Below are 25,550 nucleotides of genomic sequence, written 5' to 3'. Positions count from 1 at the left end.
GGGGGTAAGATGTGGAAGAGGAGGAAGTGGTAGGGAGAGCTGTTGAAGGTGTGTCAGAGATTTCAGAATAGCTTGGAGAAAGGGTAGACTGGGGCGGACAAAAGGTTTGATGGTGATTGGGTGAGGCATCGTGAGGTGTTATTTGAGGAGGGGGAAGTGCGGGCAGAAGGTTGGGGGAGATGAAGGTGAAAGTTGGAAGGGGGAAGAAGCGGGGAGGATGCTTTGAGGAGGAGGGGTGAGAGGGGAGTGTTGGAGGGGAGGAGCGAGGGAGAGTCTCGGAGGGGAGGTGTGTGGGGGGAGTTTAGGAGGGGAGAGGCAAAGGGGTAGATTTGGAGGGGAGGGGTGATGGGGAAGATTTGGAGGGGAGGGGCAAGGGGGTATATTTGGAGGGGAGGGGTGATGGGGAAGTTTTGGAGGGGAGGGGTGATGGGGAAGATTTGGAGGGGAGGGGTGATGGGGAAGATTTGAAAGGGATGGGTGATGGGGAAGATTTGGAGGGGAGGGGCAAAGGGGAAGATTTGAAAGAGATGGGTGATGGGGAAGATTTGGAGGGGAGGGGCAAGGGGGTAGATTTGGAGGGGAGGGGTGACGGGAAAGTTTTGGAGGGGAGGGGTGATGGGGAAGTTTTGGAGGGAAGGGGTGATGGGGAAGATTTGGAGGGGAGGGGTGAGATTGGATTTTAGAAAGTGTACGATTAATGGGAAACGAACATTTATTGCAAAAAGAACCTTTCTTGTGTAAAGCGGTAATGTTGGCCGATTTCCAAGGTGATGGCAGATGACATTGAGCAAAAGAGAGGGTGAAGATAATTGAAAGAGGATGTGACCGAGCGGCAGAGCAGGATTTTAGGACCCGTGGGCTGATGCAGTCTGGTCCAGTTGCAGAATCAGAGTCGAGGGTTGACAGAAACTTCTCCACCTTGTCAGGAGGAAAGGACACAGAGTCCAGGAGCAGCTGGTTTGACTGGGTAAGGTGGGTACAGAGAGAGATGGGTTTGGGACACAAGATTTTGAGGCAAACACAGAGTTGAGGCATTCGGCTTTGTCACGTGCGGCGTAGGCTGTGAAGCCGTTTGAGGTAAGGGAGGGGATGGAAGGGGAACAAACACCAGAAACAGATTTGACCAGACGCCACCAGGATTTGGAGGAGGGAGACAGGTTTTTAGTTCAGTCTTGGGAGTAGAGAGATATTGTTTCCTGGCTCTCCTGAGGGTAGACACAAACTTGTTCCGAGCTTTGTGAAAGGAACTGAGATTGCCTTCAGTTGGATTCGCCTTCCATGAGGTGAAGGCAAATTGTTTCAGGGCAACTGCCTCACCAATACTTGTACCAAGTTTGCTTTAAATCCATTCAGCTGTTCTCAAGATATCACATTTTTACCTGACATGACCTCTGACCTTTGACCTCTTGACCCTAAAATTAAATCAGTTCATCTTTACAACATTATACATACCTGTACCAAGTTTGAAATAGATCACTTCAGCCGTTCTCAAGTTATAGACATATTACAGACTTTGACCTTTGACCTTTTGACCCAAAAATCTCATCAGTTCATCTTTACATCATTCTACATAAGTGTACCAAATTTGGTCAGAATCCCATCACCGGTTCACAAGTTTTCACGGTAACAGTATTCTTTTATGCCTCCGCCGACAAAGTAACCCGCTGGAGGCATTATGTTTTCGGCTTGTCCATCTGTCCGTCCTTGCGTCCGTCTGTCCGGGCTAAATCTCGTTTTTCTCAGCAACCATATGTCCGATTGAGACAAAACTTTCAGTGTAGGAGTGACACACAAGCAGAATGTTTTTATGATAATTGCGACGTCATCGGTCATGTGGTATAGCAGCCATCTTGGATTAAAAGCAAATAATTAAAAAAAAAAATCTCGGAAACTGTTGAATGGAATTTTTTTTAAACTTGGCACATTGTCAAGTTCTCCCAATGGGGAACAAAAGCATGATAATGATGACATCATAGGTGAAGTGGTATACCAGCCAAAAATGTTTTAATCGAATTCCTTATCTGAAAAATCTGAAATTGCATGCACATGATCTATGACCCATTTGTATTGAAATATGAAATTTATGACATCATAGGTCACATGGTTTGGCAGCCATATTGGATTGAACGAAAATATTAAATAATTATATCTCTGAAACCGCTCACCCTGTCGATACGAAATTTTACAAATATCATTAAAACAGCACTGTTGCATATAGTTTGAAAATGATGATGTCATAGGTCACGTGGTTTGGCATCCATCTTAGATAGAAAAACGAACCTTATCCGATCAACATGAAACTTCACAAACGTGATCCCCTACCAATACATATGCAGAGTGATGGCATCTACCTGTTGTGGGAGTATGCGGAGGCATATTGGCGACAGTTGCATTGTTCTACTTTTACCTAACATGACCTCTGACCTTTGTCCTTTGACCGCATGACCCCAAATTCTAATCAGTTCATCTTTACCTCATTATACATACCTGCACCAAGTTTGACTAAGATCCCTTCAGCCGTTCCCAAGTTATCGCGGTAACGAAAACCTATCACGGACGGATGGACAGCCGGACGGACAACCTGAAAACATAATGCCTTCGGCAACTTCGTCGGCGGAGGCATAAAAAGTTTCACCACGAAAAATAAATCAACAACATTAAAGGGAAGTTAATGGCACGCTATCGTAAATCCCCACCTAAAGCAAAGTTGAAAGAGGGCAAAAAGTTCCACCAGGAATGACCCTATACCAAATTTTGAGTTAAAAAAAATCTTCCATTTTGACACATGTGACCCGAAGTCTACATTCCCTGGGACATGAACCAGGGGTCAAATACAAAAAATCGTCACATATTTCATGCACTCTCCCACCTATGTTGATTGCATACACAAAGTTTCTTTTAAAATGTGCCCGTAATGATTTTTATTTATTTATATTATTGAAGTTTTTACCCTGCCACAGGGAGCAGAGCCAAAATTATACTCATCTGGCACCTTTGTGCCATGTGATGATCATAACTACCATGATTGGTGAATTTCTGTACAACCGTTTAGGACAGGGGTTCCCAACCTTTTTTGTGTTGTGCAACCTTTTTTGTGTTATGGCCCCCTTGGCTCCCAGAGCACATCCCCAGCACCCCCTCCCTTTCGCGAGGGTCGAGTGGCAGAGCATGTGTAAGCAGGCTCGGAGGGTCTGGGGGCATGCCCCCCAGAAAAATTTGATTTCTAGATGCTCTGTGGTGCATTCTGAGAGGTGTTTTTTCTTTTAATTGGCTATTTTGTTTGTATGAGAATTGGTAAATTATTACACAGAAAATGAGGAATTCCAAGTAGCCAACATGAACATTTAGTTCCATAGTTTTTTTCTGTTCCTTACTGGCTCCCAACTACATCGTTTTTGGAAGAAGCAAACAAAGCAACGTCGCTCGAATGATGCATGTTTGATATGAGATTTAAAAAATTATCAGTAGCAACACTATGGACAGCATAAAATAGAACTGTCACACAAGAAAACAGTATGAAAAGGTTCCAAGTCAAGAATATGTGAAAATTAAAAACCTCTGGTGTGTCTGTATTTAACGCAGTGTGTTATAATCTCACAAAAAGAAACTCAATTCGACAACAACTCAGGTTCCCCCAAACAGTGATGACTCCATCTACATTTCAATGTCTGACAACATGGACCAACTTCTATCCACTCATCCCAACTCTCTCTTCCTCATATGTGGTGACTTCAACTGTCATCATGCCACCTGGTTGGGTGTGGGTTCCTCTCTCACTAGTCATGGCACCTCAGCAAAGGACTTCTGTGACTCACTGGGATTGACACAATCTGTCAATTTCCCGACCCGGATCTCAGCCAATGGAGTATCTTCTCTTCTAGACTTGGTTATGACAAACTTCCCTGCTAATGTCTGCTGCTCTTCTTCTGCTCCAATCGGTTCTTCTGATCATGTGCTTGTCAAAGTGGACATCTCTCTGGCCATTCTCAGAGAGCCTCCTCAGCGTCGACGAGTCTGGCATTTCACTCAGGCCGACTGGGACGGTCTTCAAGCAGCCATCAATCGTCTGGATTGGTCTCCCATCTCCACTGCCTCTGACATCAATTCTTCCTGGGAATTCTTCCAAAGCAAACTGATCTCTCTCATGCACAGATTTATCCCATCTCGCCTTCAATTGTCTTACCCTTCCTCCCGTCCATGGTACACTGAATCTTGTGGTGAGGCAGTTGCCCTGAAACAACTTGCCTTTGCCTCTTGGAAGGCTAATCCAACTGAAGGAAATCTCAGTTCCTTCCACCAAGCTCGGAACAAGTGTGTGTCTACCCTCAGGAGTGCCAGGAAGCACTATCTCTCCTCACTCAAGAATGAACTCTCAAACCTGTCTCCTTCCTCCAAATCCTGGTGGCGTCTGGTCAAATCCGTTTCTGGTGTTTGTTCCCCCTCCATCCCCTCCCTTACCTCAAATGGCCACACAGTTGACATCGCACGTGACAAAGCCGAATGCCTCAACTCTGTGTTCGCCTCAAAATCCTTAGTCCCAAACCCATCTCTCTCTGTTCCCACCTTTCCCAGTCGAACCCAACTGCTCCTGGACTCTGTGTCCTTCTCTCCTGACAAGGTGGAGGAGTTTTTGTCAAACCTCGACTCTGATTCTGCAACTGGACCAGACGGCATCAGCCCACGGGTCCTAAAATCCTGCTCTGCCGCTCTATCTCACCCTCTCTCTGTTCTTTTCACCCTATCTTTTGCTCAAGGTCATCTGCCAGCATCCTGGAAATCAGCTAACATTACCGCTTTACACAAAAAAGGTGCAAAAACAGATCCTTGCAACTACAGACCAATCAGCCTGCTCCCAATTATCAGCAAAGTCATGGAATCCATCATTGCTTCGGATATGAAATCTTTCCTCTTCTCCAATGGCTTGATCTCTGATCATCAATTTGGTTTCAGACCAGGTCACTCTACTCTGGACATGCTGCTTCTGCTGTCTCAACAATGGATGGAGGTCCTCAATGCCAAACAGGAAATCAGAGCTGTCTCCCTTGACATATCAAGGGCCTTTGATACGGTCTGGCACCCAGCTCTGCTCACCAAACTCTCCTCCTATGGTATCCATGGAAATCTCCATGCATGGCTTGCGGACTTCCTCTCTGGTCGTAGTCAACGTGTGGCCCTGAATGGATTTCTCTCATCTCCCCTTCCTGTTCAGGCTGGAGTTCCCCAAGGAAGTGTGCTGGGCCCTGTGCTTTTTCTGGTCTTTATCAATGATCTCTCTGACTCTCTGGAAAATCCTCTCTATCTCTTTGCTGATGACTCCACTCTCTGCCGCTCCATTCCTCTTCCCTCAGATCGGCAGTCTGCAGCCTCCTCACTCTCTGAAGACCTGGACAAAATCACAGACTGGTCAAACAACTGGAACATGTCTTTCAATCCTGACAAATCTCACTCTCTTACTATGTCTCTCCGAAAAGATCGACTGGACAACCCTCCCATCTACTTTCTCAACAATCCTCTCCAAGAAGTTCTGTCACTCAAGCTTTTGGGTCTCACTATCTGCCATGATCTTTCTTGGGAAAACCACATTTCCAAGCTGGCCTCCAAAGCCAGTCGCCGACTGGGCATCCTCCGTCGTGCGAAGTCCTTCCTCGGCACACCTGAGCTCCTCACCACATACAAGGCTTTCATCCGCAGCTCAATGGAATACTGTTCTCCCCTATGGGCTGGTGCTCCTGCCTCACACCTGGCTCGGCTTCACGCTGTTGAATCCAAAGCTTTCAAAATCATTGGAATCTCCCGCGATGAAGCTATCTCTGAGGGCCTTTCACTCACTCACCGCAGGCAGGTAGGTGGCCTTTCTGTCTTCTACCGACTCCTCTCCAGCCTTGCTCCCCCAGCTCTCTCTGTGCTCTGTCCCCCAAATATTCCTACAGGTCGCACAAGATCTGCCAGCAACCCTCTGATGGTTAAACTGCCGAAATCTCGGCTCTCTGCTCACCTTCACTCTTTCATTCCTCTTTTCTCCCGCCTGTGGAACAAACTCCCACACTCCCTTCAATCCCTCTCCTCCCTCCAGGTCTTTAAAACAGCTGTTCACCACCATCTCTTATCTTCCCCCATCCATAACCTTGATCTTTTCTACCCCCACTAATTCACCCCAGATCCACCTTGTTTGAAATTCCAACTTCTTTCCTGGAAATCCTGGCAGTGTCCATATGTTTATACCTCTCCCACCCCCCCCCCCTTCACATGCCTCCCCCCCTTCACATGCCTCCCCCCCAAAGCCCTCTCCCTCCCACAGATCTCTCGATGTCTCCATGTCTCTCGGTCCCTGCTCTCAAATGTTGTGTTTGTGTCCTTCCCCCTCTCTCCCCATCTTGTCTACCGCTCCCGATGTTATTTGTTTTATGTGTCTGTTTGTCTTTCTGTGTGATTAATATTCGCTCTTTCACGAGCCTCGATCTTGTATACAAAAAAAAAAAAAAAAAAAAAAAAAATCAAAACTAGGGACGCGGTGCATGCGCCATAAAAGTGAATTAAAAACTCAGTGGGATGGCTATTATTGCATTTTAGCACACATTGTGGTTTCTCTTGGCCAGACACCGTAATGGACATGAATCCAAGCTTTATGTATTCGTCAAGATACTTTCTTTTTTTACTCCCAGAAGCCATAACGTCAAATCTGCAATAGGAAAAAAAAAAACAATATCAAAAACAAAACAAAACAAAACAAAACAATATTTAATTTTTATTATGGTTCAAATTACCCCATGGCCCCCGAGAAATACACCATGTCCCCCAGGGGGCAATGGCCCCAAGGTTGGGAACCACGAGTTTAGGAGATAGCGAGACGGATGGACGGAACCCGATTACAATATTCCTGTTTTTCTTTTTTCTTTTCAAAAAGCGTTTGGATAATGAGTCAATCATCTGTATGGCAACTAGACATTTGGTGAATATGCATGGGCATGATGGAAGCCCACAAAGAACATGCTTTAGATTTTCATTCCTGCGGTACGAAGGATGTTCCTCGTACATGAATCGAAGAGAGAACAAAAAAGAAGAACAGTTAGGAAACACCTACAATGGTTGTACAATTACCATTTTGAAAGAAGGTTGTTGAACGTGGTTCTATTGTGGTGAAAATACAAACAAACTTTGAAAATGAGGATACTTACTTTACTATCAGAGCAGCAAATCGCGAGGTACGACGGCGAAAGATGTGCAAGATATTTACTGTATTGCCTCAAGCTAGGGCAGGTGTGGGTTGTATCAACAAAGCAAACAAAACCCTTCACTTGGGGAACATGGGTGTGTTTGACAATCAATCTGACAAGCCATGGCCAAAAAGGGCAAGGCACTTTGAAAAACCGATTACCGCATGAGAAAATGGCTGCCTTAAAAGCAAAATGAAACAGCAACGTGACATTTTTTGCTTAAATACAAAAAAAACAAAACGTGTTCATGTAAAGTGTATTTAATGTAATGCGTGCTGGAATATCGAAACTTTACTTTCACACAAGGTGCACAATGTTCCCATTAAATGGTACAAGAGATCATGTTGGTCATTTGTTTGGTGCAAAAACAAATAGTACAATGGCTTGCAGTCATCAGTTTACCCACAATTATTTGCAAATCAGGCATCGGAAACTCAGCATTTGCCACGTTCAGACATTCGTTGTTGGAAAGAAAGAATGTGAACAAACATGGGAGTGCTCGCTTACTGGAATGCCAAGGTCCCATTTTTTTCCATAGCAATCAATTCTGAACCGCCTTACAAAGGAATGTGCACAGAAACACCTCCACCTTTGACAGAAAAATAAAGCAAGATTTGAATGGCACAACTGGCTTATCTACACCTTTTGCAGACTAATTGGCACTTGTTTTTATTAATGTACATAGTTCATCCACAGGTGTCCTGCGGAAGGGAAGGTACAGTCGTGGCCAAAATATTGGCACCGTTGCACTTTTTTTCAAAAATAATGCACCATTTCTTCCAGAAAATTGTTGAAATGAAAAAATATTTGGGTATCCACAAATGTATTTCTTTGGTTTGCAGTGGAACAAAACAAAAAAGCTGAAAAAAATTACTAAATCCTAGCTTATTCCACACAGAAATCCTAAAATGGCCAGGACAATATTATTGGCACCATTCAGAAGTTTTTTTAGAAATAATTAGAATTCAAGCAGGTGATTCTCCTTTACTTTGGAATTGAACTCACCTGTGGTGAATTGCAGGTGCCTGCAATATAAAAATCACTCATTCAACCAGTTTGAATAGAGAAAAGGAGTCATTCTGCTGTTTTGTGTCACTGTGTGTACCGCAATGAGCATGGAGAAAAGAAAGAAAACCAGAGAATTGTCTGAAGAGTTCAGACACAAGATTGTAGCCAAACATGGACAACCTCAAGGCTACAAGTCAAGTCCATCTCCAGAGACCTCGATGTTTCTGTGTCCACCGTACGCAATGTTATCAGGAAGATTAAGGCCGATGGCACTGCAGCCAACCTCCCTGGATGTGGCCACAAGAGAAAACTTGATCAAATATTGCAGCGAAGGATTGTTCGAATGGTGGAGAAAGCACTTCAAACAACTGCCAAACAGATTCAAGCTGATCTTCAGACACAAGGTATGACAGTATCAACTCGCACCATCCGTCGCCAACTCAATGAAAGGGGGTTTTATGATAGGAGTATCCGGAGGACCCCACTGCTGAGAGACATAAGAAAGGCTGACTGGAGTTTTCAAAACACACTGAACAAGCCAAAATTCTTCTGGGAGAATGTCCTGTGGACAGACGGGACCAAATTAGAGCTTTTTGGGAAAGCACATCATCTCTATGTTTACAGAAAACAAAATTAAGCCTTCAAAGAAAAGAACACCTTCCCTACAGCCAAACATGGAGGAGGTCCAGTGATGTTTTGGGGCTGCTCTGCTGCCTCTGGCACTTGGTGCCTTGAATGTGTGCATGGCATCATGAAATCAGGAGATTACCAAGGCATTTTGGAGCGCAATGTTCAACCCAGTGTCAGAAAGCTGGGTCTCTGTCAAAGGTGCTGGGTCTTGCAGCAGGACAATGACCCCAAACACACTTCAAAAAGCACCCAGGAATGGTTCAAGGCAAAATGCTGGACTGTTCTGAAGTGGCCAGTAATGAGTCCAGATCTAAATCCCGTTGAACACCTGTGGGGAGATCTGAAAACAGCAGTTGGGAGAAGGCACCCTTCAAATCTAGGAGAACTGGAGCAGTTTGCACAAGAGGAATGGGCCAACCTGCCAGTATAGATGTGTAGGAAGCTCATTCATGGCTGCAGGAAGCGCTTGACTGCAGTTATTTTGTCCAAAGGCCGTGCTACCAAACATTAAGTCAAGGGTGTCAATAATTTTGTCAATGCCATTTCTTTTTATTTTCTGATTTAAAAGGATATATTAAGTTCTGAATCAAAAACAAAGGTTTTGTAATATGAACAGTGAAATAAAGAATTGTGGAGACCAAATACTTTCTTCAATTTCAAGTTATGTTTTAGAGAAAATTGTGAGTTATTTGAAAAAGTTATTTGAAAATGCTAATATTTTTGGCCACGACTGTAGGTGCTCCTCAGAGGGCCACAATGAGTCGTAATGGGACATCAATCTTGTGAATCTTTGGTAACCCATAGAAGCGTGGAATGACGTAGTCGTTTGGTCTCATCACGACCCATTCTTGTTTTGTGAGGAAGTTTACATCTCGTAGTTTCTGTAAAGTCGTAGAAGTGAAGTAGAACAAGATGGGTCTCTACCATTCATGGATGCACATCTTTCCAGGGGCAAAAATGGCAAATTACACACGCAGGTGTACTGTAAACCTACGAACACGGACAAATATTGGATTACCGTAGTGGCCATCCCACCTGCCACGAAAGAAGTTGTGTTCGCAGCTTAGTAGATCGTGCAAAACACACAGCAGTGACCATGAACAACGCCAGATTGAAATGCTGCACATCACTCGACTACTGCGAGAAAACCACTACCCACGTGCATTTATCAAATCTTGTCGCCGAAAATCCAACTCCAGCAACAACAATCCAACCACACCTACACATACGGTGGCACTTCCATACAACACGCTTCTGAAACCACAAGCCGCATACTATGTGAGTATAACATCAACATCACCCACCAACCACACCACAAACATCCTTACGAGCACAGCTATCAAAGCCAAAAGATTAGGTGAACAAATTTGACAGAAAGAATGTCATCTACAACATACAATGTGAAGATTGTGAAGCCAATTATGTGGGCCAAACATCCAAATGCTTAACCACAAGGCGAACTGAACACCAACGTGCTGCAAGACGACAAGACAGGTTGTCCTTGGTTGTGACACACACACACACACACACACACACACACACACACACACACACACACACACACACACACACACACACACACACACACACACACACACACACACACACACACACACACACACACACACACACACACACACACACACACACACACACACACACACACACACACACCTTTCAGCTGGTGAACATCACAAATGTCACACTCACTATCTCCGAAAGGACCATCTTCCCATTTCCACATATTGACTTTCTTAACAATCCTCTTGGATATGACAGGATTGCATGGTGTTTCGGTGGCAAGATATAATATGAAAAAGGTCCTTCTCCCTTGTTGATGTTATCATATCTTGCCACCGAAACACCATGCAATCCTGTCATATCCATTACTTTCTTACAGAATGGTACCACCGATTCACAGTGAATGGAAACAAAATGGCAAACATGGCCAAAATTTCCCAGATGCACCATGTCAGGACTCTCTATACAGGGACATAAGTCCCCGCCCCCACCCCGCCCCTCCCCCCTCCCCCCCAGGTATTTGTAGGGCACATGCAGTCCACTATCAACCTCCTCCTGGTGAAACTCTCAAAATCCAAATGTGACCAGAACCTCAGCTCTGATTGGTGGACGCTTGTGAGGGACATACAAAGATACATACATACATACATACACTGGACGGACAAACGCTGCTCCAGACAGCATAACCCTATGGGCTAAGCTGTAAAAAGTTAAGAGATGATGGTCAAAAGCAGGGGAAGTACAGATAAAGATAAACAGTGAACGTGATGAATGAGTGAACATGAAATCAATAATTATGAGGAGAAAAAGAATGACAATTAAATAGAGCAACTGTATTTAAATTGTATTTGGCCATCAAGAAAAAGGTCTCTCTCCCATGTTGATGTTGTTATCATATCTTGCCACCAAAACACCATGCAATCCTGTCATATTCATTACTTTCTCACAGAATGGTACCACCGATTCGCAGTGAATGGAAACAAAATGGCAAACATGGCCAAAATTTTCTGGATGAACCATTTCAGGACTCCCTATACAGGGATTTATCCCCCCCCCCCCCCCCTGGGCTCCTCCACCCCTACCCCCAGGTATTTGTAGGGCACACGAAGTCCACCATCAACCTCCTCCTGAAAAACTCCCAAAATCCAAGATCACTGCTCCCCTTCACTCATTCATTCCTCTTCCTGCCTGTGGAAGCAAATTCCACATTCTCTTTAATCTCATAATTTCCTCCAAGTCTTCAAGACAGCTGTTCATTCAAGACAGCTTCAAGACAAGTTCATATCATATAAATATAACTTACCAGATTCAGGCTGCACCAACTTGCTGCCATACTCCCTCTTTAGAAGCTGAAAGGAAAGGTAGAGGAGTTAAAAAAAAAAAAAAGTGTCAGAAATCTCTGTCTCTGTCTGTCACACACACACACACACACACACACACACACACACACACACACACACACACACACACACACACACACACACACACACACACACACACACACACACACACACACACACACACACACACACACACACACACACACACACACACACACACACACACACACACACACACGGTTTTGAGAACCCACACAGGTAACATCATTAAAAGTTAAAGATTGCACCCCATAGTTAGGCCACAAGCAACACGTAGGTCACCTTAGAACGTTAGTTATTTCATAGTATGTGTTTAGGATAAGGCCATTTCCAATAGTTGCATCTGCGTTGTGTAAAACAAATAAGAGTAGGCCCCGTTCAGTTTGCACCCTCCCTCCAATCACCTCCATTGAGCACTATCCAGTCTGCACCCCATTGCCCCCCGTGGTTTGTTATGCGTTGGGCCGGTAGCGTTCGCTGCCCTTGGGCTTTCGCTTGAACCAGCCCAAATGCCACGAGGTAAGGCCCGAAAAGGGGGCGGAGCGCAAGGGTGGGGGTGTGGCCACGTCAGGCAGCCATCAAGGGCAGAGCCGGTAAGACCTCATCAACCAATCAGGGCTGAGGCGACGTCGCCTGACAGGGTGTGGCTCGAGATTCCAGAGGGTTCGCTGGGCGTGGCAATAAAACCCGTTGCGCAAGGCCCCCACCTCAGTTACGAGAAGGGAAAGGCACTTGTTGAGTTATGAGGAGAAACGCGCTGTGGGCTTCAGTTATGAGCCGGGGTCCTCTGTTGAACGAGTTATGGGAAGGGAAAGGCAGGCGCTCGAGTATTGAGAAGGACTGCAGCGTTGTGAAGGACTCGTGAGGGAAGCCAAGCATTGGCAGTCGTGCAGAAGGACTCGTGTGAAAGGATTGTCGCGGTTGGCATTCGTGCAGAAGGACTTTTGTGGAAGGCACCAGTATTGAAGGATTTACATGGCATTGCGGAGGACTTGGGGAAGTGGCGCATTGTACCAAGTTAGACCGGGAGCACGTATACGGCGCCGGTACAACTATTACATACGCAGTATAATCGCCAACCTGGAAGGAAATTTCCTGGAAGGAAATCTCATTTCCTTTCACAAAGCCCGAAACAAGTGTGTGTCCACCCTCAGGAGAGCCAGGAAACAATATCTCACCATTCTCAAGACCGAACTCTCTTATCTGTCTCCCTCTTCCAAATCCTGGTGGCGTCTGGTCAAATCTGTTTCTGGTGTTTGTTCCCCCTCCATCCCCTCCCTCACCTCAAACGGCTTAACGGCTGACTCCGCACGTGAAAAAGCTGAATGCCTCAACTCTGTGTTTGCCTCTAAATCTTGTGTCCCAAACCCATCCCTCTCTGTACCCACCGTACCCAGTCGTACCCAGCTGCTCCTGGACTCTGTGTCCTTTCCTCCTGACAAGGTGGAAAAGTTTCTGTCAACCCTCGACTCTGATTCTGCAACTGGTCCTGACGGCATCAGCCCACGGGTCCTAAAATCATGTTCTTCTGCTCTTTCACTCCCTCTTTCTGTTCTCTTCACCCTCTCTTTTGCTCAAGGTCATCTGCCATCTGCTTGGAAATCAGCCAACATCACCGCTTTGCACAAAAAAGGTGCAAAAACAGATCCCAGCAACTACAGACCAATCAGCCTTCTCCCAATTATCAGCAAAGTCATGGAATCCATCATTGCTTCAGATATTAAATCTTTCCTCTTCTCCAATGGCTTGATCTCTGATCATCAATTTGGTTTCAGACCTGGTCACTCTACTCTGGACATGCTGCTTCTGCTTTCTCAACAATGGATGGAGGTCCTCAACGCCAAACAGGAAATTAGAGCTGTCTCCCTTGACATTTCACGTGCCTTCGATACGGTCTGGCACCCTGCTCTGCTCTCCAAACTCTCCTCCTTTGGTATCCATGGAAATCTCCACGCATGGCTGGCGGACTTCCTCTCTGGTCGTAGTCAACGTGTGGCCCTGAATGGGTTTCTCTCATCTCCTCTTCCTGTTCAGGCTGGAGTTCCCCAAGGTAGTGTTCTGGGCCCTGTGCTTTTTCTGGTCTTCATCAATGATCTCTCTGACTCTCTTGAAAATCCTCTCTATCTCTTTGCTGACGACTCTACTCTCTGTCGCTCCATTCCTCATCCCTCAGATCGGCAGTCTGCAGCCTCCTCACTCTCTGCAGACCTGGACAAAATCACAGACTGGTCAAACAAGTGGAACATGTCTTTCAATCCTGACAAATCTCACACTCTTACAATGTCTCTCCGAAAGGACCGACTGGACAACCCTCCCATCTACTTTCTCAACAATCCTCTCCAAGAAGTTCTGTCGCTCAAGCTTTTGGGTCTCACTATCTGCCATGATCTTTCTTGGGAAAACCACATTTCCAAGCTGGCCTCCAAAGCCAGTCGCCGACTGGGCATCCTCCGTCGTGCGAAGTCCTTCCTTGGCACACCTGAGCTCCTCACCACATACAAGGCTTTCATCCGCAGCTCAATGGAATACTGTTCCCCCCTCTGGGCTGGTGCTCCTGCCTCACACCTTGCTCGGCTTCACGCTGTTGAGGCCAAAGCTTTCAGAATCATTGGAATCTACTGCGATGTAGTCAACGCCGAGGGCCTTTCACTCACTCACCGCAGGCAGGTTGGTGGTCTTTCTGTCTTCTACCGACTCCTCTCCGGCCTTGCTCCCCCAGCTCTCTCTGTGCTCTGTCCCCCCAATATTCCTACAGGTCGCACAAGATCTGCCAGCAACCCTCTGATGGTAAACTGCCGAAATCTTGGCTCTCTGCTCACCTTCACTCTTTCATTCCCCTTTTCTCCCGCCTCTGGAACAAACTCCCCCACTCCCTTCAATCCCACTCCTCCCTCCAGGTCTTTAAAACAGCTGTTCACCACCATCTCTTATCTTCCCCCATCGAAAACCTTGATCTTTTCTACCCCCGGTAATTCACCCCAGAGTCCTTGCAGTGTTCATATGTTTTAATCCTCTCCCACCTCCCCCCAAGTCCTCCCGATGACCCTGCTCTCAAATGTTGTGTTTGTGTCCTTCCCCTTCTTCCCCCTCTCTTTTGTGTCCTCCCCCCTCTCTCCCCATCTTGTCTGCCGCTCCCCTTGTTTTTTGTGTTTTGTGTGTCGGTTTGTCTTTTTGTGTGATTAATGTTTGCTCTTTCACGAGCCTCGATGTTGTATACAAAAAAAAAAAAAAAAAAAAAAAAAAAAAAAAAAAAACCTACCTACCCCCCCAGTATAATTGTCCGATCCGCGCCACCGACACGCGGCAATCTCGCCCGCCGTCTATCATCACCAGATGCTTCGTGGTACGAGTCGGGGACAGGAGCAAGCTGTGGACGCCATCGGTGGACCCTCAACCCGACCATCTACAACCCCGTGTGAGTCTGAGTGCGAACAGGCCCGTGTCCAGGGATAAGTAAAAGACTGAATAAGGCTGCCCTGTGTATCTGCTTCTTCCTCTTCCCTGTACTTTGCTTCTTTTTCTTCCTCTTCTTTGTACAAGTGTAAATAAATTACCTGTTCTTCCTGGTTTCCTCTTAATTCGACCGTCTTAGTGATTTCTCCATTGGGTAAGCGTGGCATGATCAGAACCGCTCCAATCGGGTTAGTTTCCGTTAACGGCCCGAATCGCGGCTCGCTTCGCTCGGCGTGTCCACTAACGCCGTGGTTGGGGTGGGGTTATTTCCTTGCTTCACGGCCGGTGTTAGTACTTAGGTAATAAGACTAATTCGGCTTACAACCCTATTTAACACCGACCGGAAGGAACGTGATAGCCCCGGAGTCGCGTCGGCTAGTAAAAAGACAAGGGGATTAATCCCCCCTTGATAAGGGGGATGCCGACGTTGGAGATCTGCAACAATTGGTGTCAGGAGTGGGATTTGGAACCTGGGACTAATTTTTTTAGACCAAATTTTGGACACCAATTTTGCACATTGGCCGCAACAATTGGTGTCGGGGAGTGGGATTTGACCCGAAGTGCGCCTAACGCACTCAAAATTACGAGCGGCCGAAATTGTAGTAACAACAACAACACAACATGCATTTTAAGGCCATTTTCCCTGCTAGAGCGGGGGTTAGCCTTGCGGTCCCCATGACAATCTTTTCCATTTTGCCCTATTTTCTGCATCTCTCCTTGTTAGCCCCCTTGCCCGCATTTCTTCTTCCACCATCTTTAGCCAAGTCTTTCTCGGTCTTCCCCGTCCTCTACTTCCTTCCACATTCATTTCCATCACTCTTCTCAACCAGTCACTTTCATCCTTCCTCAACACATGACCAAACCATCTCAACCTGTTCCTCTTCACAGCATCAATCACAGGATCTATTCCCATCATCTTTCGCAATTCATCATTTGTCTTCCTCTCTCTCAACGATACTCCGCACATCCATCGAACCATTCGCATTTCCACCCTTTCCAGCCTTCGTTGCTGCTCTACGTTCATTACCCATGTGTCGCTCCCATAAATCATAACACTTCTCACACATGCAGCATACACCTTTCCCTTCAGCTTCAACGACACTCCCCTCCTCATCAGCACGCCACTCAGTTCCCGAAACTTCTTCCATGCACATCTCACTCTAGCAACCGTTGCCGAGTCTGATCCACCTTCTCCATTCAGCATGTCTCCGAGGTAGCAAAATGTTTTCACACCTTCCAGCTTCACGCCGTCTCCAAGATCCAACTCAACATTTCCTCCATCTGCAGCTCCCTCTGTGCACACCTTACATTTGAATGTAGCTGCCACACTGGTTAATGACCCTCTCAGACCACTACATTTTTGATGAACCCACTCAGCGCACATTGTACATTGAACGGAGTTCACTCCGACACCCTTCCTGCACACAGCACAGGGCCACTTCCCAGTCCTTCCCACCTCACCACATGCTTTACCACTTGCCATCACCTTCGTCTTTCCGATATTCACCTTCAGACCTTTTGTCTCCATACATTCCTTCCACTTGTTCATCTTTTCCTTCAGTCCATCCATACTTTCCGCAAACACCAGATCATCTGCATACAACTCCCACGGTAAACCCTCCTTTACGTTCTGAGCCAGCACCTCCATCACAGCTACAAATAGTAGTGGACTTAGTACCGACCCCTGATGCACTCCCACCTTCACCTCAAACTCACCACTGTTCCCGTCCTTCGTCCTTACAGCTGTGCGTGCTCTTTTGTACATTGCCATCACTGCTCTGATAAACCATTCCTCCACTCCTAACTTCCTCAATGGCCATGTCAATACTTCGTGTGGAACCCTATCGAATGCTTTCTCCAGATCAACAAATGCAAGAGACAACTTCTTCTTCTTCTCCATGTTCATCTCCTGCAACTGCCTCACAATAAAAAGCGCGTCTGTCGTTCCTCTTCCTGGCATAAATCCAAACTGCATTTTGTCGATCTTCACTTTCTTCCTTATCCTCCTCTGCAACACCCTTTCCAATACCTTCATTCCATGCTCCAATAACTTTATCGCTTGATACGAGCCACAGTCCAGGGGGTCACCTTTACCCTTGTATAGAGGGACGAGGGTACTCAGTTCCCAATCCACTGGAATGCGGCCTTCTTTCACCACCAGATTGCAGATCTCTGTCATTCTCTTCAAACCTCAATATTTGTAATGCAGTGAACAAACTTGAGTTGCAGCATACCAAACATAATTTCGGCCAAGTTTGGTCACAATCCCATCAGCAGTTTCAGAGAAGTTGCAAGTGTTTACGGACTGACAACGCGCCATCCCACAAGCTCCCTGGAACTACGTTCAAGGTGAGCTAAAAAAAGGTAAGTGCTGCTTTGTTGCTTAATGCTCAGCACTTAAAAGGATAGAGCACGGACATTCCCCATTGGTTGGCATCCTTGGGGAAGAGGAAATGCCCCACCGAGTGCAGTGAGAAATGCGGCGTCATTGTTGTGATGTCGATGGTACCCACAGTATTTCCGTCAATGAGAACACTTCCTCCAAGCTCAGTGGCTGTTTTAAGTGTTTGTTTCTTCAGTATGTGCATGTGTGCGTGGGTGGCAGCTTCATTACGAGCCTTAGATCTTGTATCAAAATAATTGTTTCTTTCATTGTGACAATTTTTTTAAATTTTTTTGTATACGTAGCCAAGGCTTGTGGAAGAGCTGGGAGAAGCATTGAGATTGACGAAGATTCATGGATCAGCTATTGTGCTCACTTGTCGGTCATAAAGCAATTTGCATGTGGCATTACAGTATTTAGCAATACCTGGTGTTGGCTTAGCGGTTAGGGTGCCGGCTTGGGATCCTAGGATCCTGGGTTCGAATCCCGGTCGATCGCTGAATTAACGCCAGGGGGGTTGACTCAGCCTGCCATCCTTCCGAGGTCGGCAAATTGAGTACCAGTTCACTGGTAATGCCCTGTGTGTCGCAAGAGGCGACCAACAAGGTTGGCGGCAGGAAGGGCATCCGGCCATAAAACATTGCTTCAAAAAGGGGACTACGGTGCCCGAAAAAGGCCAACCCCTGCTCTGTGGGGAAAAATGGCCTCTAAAAGGTGGGTTTTTTTTATTACAGTATTTAGTGAAGGCCTTTAATTTATCTGAAGAATGGAATGAGAATGGAGCACATCAAATGAATGAAACGAGCGAACATCACAACTGTAGATGTTCGACGAGCGATCGCAGCGAACAAAATAATGATATTTCAAGGATTAATTACCTCATCCGCACCGTGCTTCTGGAGTTCAGTGTAGAACTTCAGAGAAATGCTCACCATCACTTTGGACTTGTCACCATCAGGATTAGAAATGTGATAAAGAACGCCATCAAAGTCTGCAAAGTGGAAGAAATGGCATCTTCTTCAAAGTTTGTACACGATACGTATATAGCCAGTTGAAGCAAACATGTTACATGTTAAACACTAAAAAAAATGAACAATGCATCACATTACCTGCGAATGTTATGTCGACAGATTCCGGCTTGTTTCTGGAAAAAAAATGATAATACAAATGAGCCAATGGGCAAAGGTTGCTGTTGTTGTCTCCTACCCCTCCAACGAGATCGGAGACTGAGACATTAAAATAAGCTCTGTCCGACCGACCGATCATCTGTTCATGTAGTTTTGTGTACGCGATATTTCAAAAACTGCTGAACATTTAGCTTTTATATTACAGATGCCTATTCCTCATGGCAGTATTACAACCTGATTAGATTACAGCTGTTATTGGCAGATTTTTGTTTCCATGGCAACCATCTCATCAACATGGCTTGTGTACATATTTAAAAAACTGTTCAAAATTTAGCTTTCAGATTACACCGATCTATTCCTCATACAACCAAAAAGGTGAGGGACTGAGGTTAGGAAGGAATTTGTTGAGGGTGCGGACGATACCTCCTCTCGTCTTCACAATGGAAATGGTGGCAATAAAGATTGCGGATAAGGATGGATGATGACATGAGATGGTGGGACACTGCTTGATTAAAGCTATGGAGGGAAGAGTGTGATGGAATAGGAAAAATATGATTATGGGAAGAATTACATGAAGAAGAATGAGGAAGAGGACTAAAAGAACCTAATGGGAAGATTCACTTCACTTCACTTCACATTCAATAAGATCACTTCCACTTCCGGTTTTGCCGGTGGGGTCATGTGTTTTTCCAAGCTCTCCACGCAACCAAATAATTTTTTTGATTTGTATTTTTGTCAAAACTATTTCAATTTTTAAATATTATATTATTTTTATTTTAATCAAACCATCAAACCTTTTGCCCTCCTCATCCTTCCCTTTCTCCCAACTCTTCTGTAATCTCTGACACTATCAACAGCTCTCCCCAACTCCCCCTCTCACCATTCATCTTACCCTGCCCCTCCCCTATCCTGTCCTGTATCCGATGCTCCCCCTTCTTCTTCCTTAACGGTATGGACCTCAAACATCCGGGGCCTTCGCTCGAAACCTGATTGATCTCTCCATACAGGTTGCTTCTGACAAACCAGACTTAATCTGCTCAACAGAAACTTTCCTCCTTCAAGATGTCTCTGATTCCTTAATATCTCTCCCTGGTTACTCCCTCCTCCGGTATGATAGACCTGAGCCTCGTCCTGGAGGTGGGGTTGCTATGTTTATCAAAAACTCTCTTCCTCACTCTCCCTGCACTGCCCTCTCTCCACCTCACCCCCAGGAGTACCTCTGGCTATGGCTTCCCCTTCGCTCCCACCTCTTCCTCATATGTGTGTTGTCATATGCGTCACCACCAAACAGTGATGACTCCATTTACATCTCGCTATCTGATAACATGGACTAACTTCTATCTACTCATCCCAACTCTCTCTTCCTCATTTGTGGTGATTTCAACTGTCATCATGTCAGCTGGCTGGGTGTGGGTACCTCTCTCACCAGCCATGGCACCTCAGCAAAGGACTTCTGCGACTCACTGGGACTGACACAATCTGTCAATTTCCCGACCCGGATATCAGTCAACAGAGCATCTTCTCTTCAAGACTTGGTTATGACAAACTTCCCTGCAAATATCTGCTGCTCTTCTTTTGCTCCAATCAGTTTATCTGACCATATGCTTGTTAAAGTGGACATCTCTCTGGCCATTTCAGAGAGCCTTCTCAGCGTCGACGAGTCTGGCATTTCACTCAGGCCAACTGGCATGGTCTTCAAGCAGCCATCAATCATCTGGACTGGTCTCCCATCTCTACTGCCTCTGAAATCAACTCATCCTAGGAATTCTTCCAAAGTAAATAGCTCTCTGTCGTGGACAGATTTATCCCATCTCGTCTTCAGTTGTCATACCCTTCCTCCCGTCCATGGTACATGGAATCTTGTGGTGAGGCTGTTGCCCAGAAACAACTTGCCTTCGTCTCCTGGAAAGCAAATCCAACGGAAGGAAATCTCATTTCCTTCACAAAGCCAGAAACAAGTGTGTGTGTCCACCCTCAGGAGACCCAGGAAACAATATCTCTCCGTTCTCAAGACCGAACTCTCTTATCTGTCTCCCTCTTCCAAATCCTGGTGGCATTTTGTCAAATCTGTTTCTGGTGTTTGTTCCCCCTCCATCCCCTTCCTTACCTCAAACGGCCACACAGCTGACTCCGCACGTGAAAAAGCCGAATGCCTTAACTCTGTGTTTGCCTCAAAATCTGTTGTCCAAAATTCGTCTTTCTGTAACCACCTTACCCAGTCGTACCCAGTTGCTCCTGGACTCTGTGTCGTTCTCTCCTGACAAAGTGGAGAAGTTTCTGTCAAACCTCGACTCTGATTCTGCAAATGGACCAGACGGCATCAGCCCACGGGTCCTAAAATCCTGCAACTACAGACCAATCAGCCTGCTCTCAATTATCAGCAAAGTCATGGATTCCATAATTGCTTCGGATATCAAATCCTTCCTCTTCTCCAACGGCTTCATCTCTGATCATCAATTTGGATTCAGACCAGGTCACTCTACTCTGGGCATGCTGCTTCTGCTGTCTCAACAATGGAGGGAGGTCCTCAATGCCAAACAGGAAATCAGAGCCGTCTCCCTTGACATATCACGTGCCTTCGATACGGTCTGGCACCCTGCTCTGCTCACCAAACACTCCTCCTATGGTATCCATGGAAATCTCCACGCATGGCTGGCGGACTTCCTCTCTGGTCGTAGTGAACGTGTGGTCCTGAATGGGTTTGTCTCATCTCCTCTTCCTGTTCAAGCTGGAGTTCCCCAAGGCAGTGTTCTGAGCCTTGTGCTTTTTCTGGTCTTCATCAATGATCTCTCTGACTCTCTGGAAAATCCTCTCCATCTCTTTGCTGATGACTCTACTCTCTGCCGCTCCATACCTCATCCCTCAGATTGGCAGTCTGCAGCCTCCTCACTCTCTGCAGACCTGGATAAAATCACAGACTAGTCAAACAAGTGGAACATGTCTTTCAATCCTGACAAATCTCACACTCTTACTCTGTCTCTCCTAAAAGACCATGTGGACAATCCTCCCATCTACTTTCTCAACAACCCTCTCCAAGAAGTTATGTCACTCAAGCTTTTGGGTCTCACAATCTACCATGATCTTTCCTGGGAAAACCACATTTCCAAGATGGCCTCCAAAGCCAGTCGCCAACTGGGTATCCTCCGTCATGTGAAGTCCGTCCTTGGCACACCTGAGCTCCTCGCCACATAAAAGGCTTTCATCCGCAGTTCAATTGAATACTGCTCTCCCCTCTGGGCTGGTGCTCACCTAGCTCGGCTTCACACTGTTGAAACCAAAGCTTTCAGAATAATTGGAATCTCCTGCTATGAAGCTAACTCTGAGGGCCTTTCACTCACTCACTGCAGGCTGGTAGTCTTTCTGTCTTCTACCTACTCCTCTCTGGCCTAGCCCCCCACACCACAACCCTGTCTGTGCTCTGTCCCCCAAATTCTCCTGCACGTCACACAAGATTGGCGAGCAACCCTCTTCTGGTGAAACTGCCAAACTCAAGACTCTCTGCTCACCTTCTGTCTTTCATTCCTCTTTTCTCCCACCTTTGGAACAAACTCCCTCACTCTCTTCAATCCCACCATCTATCTTCCCCCCTCCAAAACCTTGACCTTTTCTACCCCCATTAATTCCCCCCAGATCCACTTTTCTGAAATACTGACTTCTTTCCTGGACGTCCTAGCTGTGCCCATGTGTTTTTTTTTAGCTCTCCCACCGTCACCCCCACCCCCTTCCCACGCCTCCTCCGCTCAAGCCCTCTCCCTCCCACAGATCTCTCGATGTCCCTGCTCTCAAATGTTGTGTTTGTGTGCTTCCCCCTGTCGTCTCCAGCTCCTTTTATTATGTCTTATGTATCCGTTCGTTTTTTTTGTCATTACTGTTAGCTCTTAAACGAGCCTCGATCTTGTATACAAAAAAAAAAAAAAAAATTACATGAGGAGTTAGAAGAGGATTGGAAGGATCAATGCGGGCAGCATGGATTGGCTGGGGAATGCCGAAGAGGTGAGAGTGAGAAGAGGGAAGTGGAACGGGAGAGACAATAAATGCAGGATGACATTGGGAAATGCGAATGGGCTACAGGTTTTTCATGAATTACAACGATATTAATTTGGATAATGGCATTTTAATTTTAACCTGCGCGACCCCAGCATCATGAGCTGGTGCCAAAGAGGTCCTCATTTAACCCTTCGTTGTCCTCAATCAGGCCGATTCCTACTCATTCGACCAGATATTGATAAGGTGTAAAATGCGTCATGTGACCAAGCGCTGGCGATTTGTTTCGCAAAAACAAGGCGGTAAATGCACATTTCACACAGAATACAAACGGGAGGAATAAAGACGAAAAATAAATTATATAAACAAGGAAACTGCGACGACTCTTCAAATATAATCAGAGCAGGGAGAGAAATCCTATTTGCCAAAAATCAACTTTCACTCATTTGCATCGAGACACAGGAGCATAAGTCGGACAACGACGCCAGGCATCGACACTGAGCACGTTCGGACAACAATCCCGCTGTTGCCGGCGGCGACGCCCAGGATTCCCGCCCGAACGGACCGTCGCCTCGTCCTTCAGAACACCTCAAATCCCGCACTCACCCCAACTCCGCGTTTTCAAACTTCAGTTTGAGTGCGTCCTCAATAATACGGTTATTAATCTCTAACAAAATCATTCTGCGGCCGTTAAACCTTCAACAATTACACAAACACTTCCGCATAAACGACGCCGCTCAGTCGAACCGGAAGTGGCGGAAAGCGGAAAATAAAAAACCTGCACGTCTATCTTTTTTTTTGTGACTAACATGATGACTTGTTCCGACTTTTGGTCCTTTTTGCGATTAAAATGCCTTGTTCCGACTTTTATAGTTATTTTACGAAAAAATATATTTCCTCACAGGCCAAATGTTTCTTCATTGGATTACGTTCATGTCAATTTTTCTGCATTTAATTTTTCGTCGTTGCTCGTGTATTCGGACATCGATATGCAACAATAAGCCGATATTGACATTTATGCCTGAAATGAATAACCCCGTTTTTTAAAATTAAAAAAGCAGCAATACGTTGTCTTCAACCATACACCGCCTAAACCTAACATCTCGCCTGGCCCCTCCACCACTGATCTCCATACCTACTAACTGGATTTTTTTTTTTTGTTGTATACAGAGTCGAGGCTCGTGAAAGAGCTAACATTTATCAAGCAAACAAATCAAACAAACAAGCAAACAAAGTATATAAAAAGGGGAGCGGTCGACAAGATGGGGAGCGCAGGGGAGGAAGCACACAAACACAACATTTGAGAGCAGGGACATCGGGAGATGTGTGGGAGGGAGAGGGCCTGGGGGGAGGCAGGATAGGTATAAAACGCAAGGACACCAAGGACTTCCAGGAAAGAAGACAAAAGTCACCTCAAAAAAGTGGTTTTGCGGTGAAATTAGCGGGGGTAGAAAAGATCAAGGTTTTGGATTGGGGAAGATAAGAGATGGTGGTGAACAGCCGTTTTAAAGACCTGGAGGGAGGGTTGGGATTGAAGAGAGTGAGGGAGTTTGTTCCAGAGGCGGGAGAAAAGAGGAATGAAGGAGTGAAGGTGAGCAGAGAGTCTTGATTTTGGCAGTTAACCATAAGAGGGTTGCAGGCAGATCTTGTGCGACCTGCAGGAATATTTGGGGGACAGGGCCCAGAGAGAGCTGGGGGAGCAAGACCGGAGAGGAGTCGGTAGAAGACGGAAAGACCACCAACCTGCCTGCGGTGAGTAAGTGAGAGGCCCTCGGAGATAGCGTCATCGCGGGAGATTCCAATGATTCTGAACGCTCTGGTTTCAACAGCGTGAAGACGAGCTAGGTGTGAGGCAGGAGCACCAGCCCAGAGGGGAGAGCAGTATTCCATTGAGCTGTGGATGAAAGCCTTGTATGTGGTGAGGAGCTCAGGTTTGCCAAGGAAGGACTTCGCACGACGGAGGATGCCCAGTCGGCGACTGGCTTTGGAGGCCAGCTTGGAAATGTGGTTTTCCCTGGAAAGATCATGGCAGATAGTGAGACCCAAAAGCTTGGGTGACAGAACTTCTTGGAGAGGATTATTCAGAAAGTAGATGGGAGGGTTGTCCAGTCGGTCTTTTCGGAGAGACATCGTAAGAGTGTGAGATTTGTCAGGATTGAAAGACATGTTCCACTTGGTTGCCTAGTCTGTGATTTTGTCCAGGTCTGCAGAGAGTGAGGAGGCTGCAGACTGTAGATCTGAGGGATGAGGAATCGAGCGGCAGAGAGTGGAGTCGTCAGCAAAGAGATAGAGAGGATTTTCAAGAGAGTCAGAGAGATCATTGATGAAGACCAGAAAAAGCACATGGCCCAGAACACTGCCTTGGGGAACTCCAGCCTGAACAGGAAGAGGAGATGAGAGAAACCCATTCAGGGCCACACGTTGACTACGACTAGAGAGGAAGTCCGCCAGCCATGCGTGGAGATTTCCATGGATAACAAAGGAGGAGAGTTTGGTGAGCAGAGCGGGGAGCCAGACTGTATCGAAGGCACGTGATATGTCGAGGGAGACAGCTCTAATTTCCTGTTTGGCATTGAGGACCTCCATTGAGGACATTTTTTACATGATGTCGCATTAGGAGGCGCTTGTAGGTCGACTGAAATTGACGAGCCGTAGGATTGTTGTTACATCCTCCACATGAACGTACCGCTGTGAAGAAAAGTTCCAGATGGCCTTGACTGAATTTGTACGTCAGTAGATACTTCATGGGGGTATCCGCACTGTGTACAAGTTCTGAAAACAATTTTCTCATGCTTTCCATACTCGCCACAAAGCCGATGAAGGCAGTCCTCCTCGGCCCTTGATACATTGG

The 25,550-nt window shown here is 46.2% G+C and overlaps 1 protein-coding gene across 2 annotated transcripts in view; it reads right to left on the bottom strand.

Annotated features, from left to right (window-relative positions):
- ARPC2 (actin related protein 2/3 complex subunit 2) overlaps positions 1-23,478 on the bottom strand; it is a 104,149-nt gene extending 80,671 nt beyond the window's left edge. The window contains exons 1-4 of one of the 2 annotated variants that reach the window (XM_068123479.2): positions 23,306-23,478; positions 18,698-18,732; positions 18,467-18,579; positions 11,677-11,722 (exon numbers count right to left, since the gene is read on the bottom strand). In XM_068123479.2, the coding sequence (XP_067979580.1) occupies positions 11,677-11,722; positions 18,467-18,579; positions 18,698-18,732; positions 23,306-23,379 (268 nt within the window). In that variant the 5' untranslated portion in view covers positions 23,380-23,478. The remainder of the gene's footprint in view (positions 1-11,676; positions 11,723-18,466; positions 18,580-18,697; positions 18,733-23,305) is intronic. The other variant, XM_068123480.2, reaches the window with a different exon arrangement.
- Positions 23,479-25,550: the final 2,072 nt, after the last annotated feature.

This window comes from Myxine glutinosa, chromosome 7, assembly GCF_964187855.1.
Source record: "Myxine glutinosa chromosome 7, kmMyxGlut1.1, whole genome shotgun sequence".
NCBI lineage: Eukaryota > Metazoa > Chordata > Myxini > Myxiniformes > Myxinidae > Myxine > Myxine glutinosa.
This window is presented reverse-complemented; position numbering and strand designations above follow the sequence as displayed.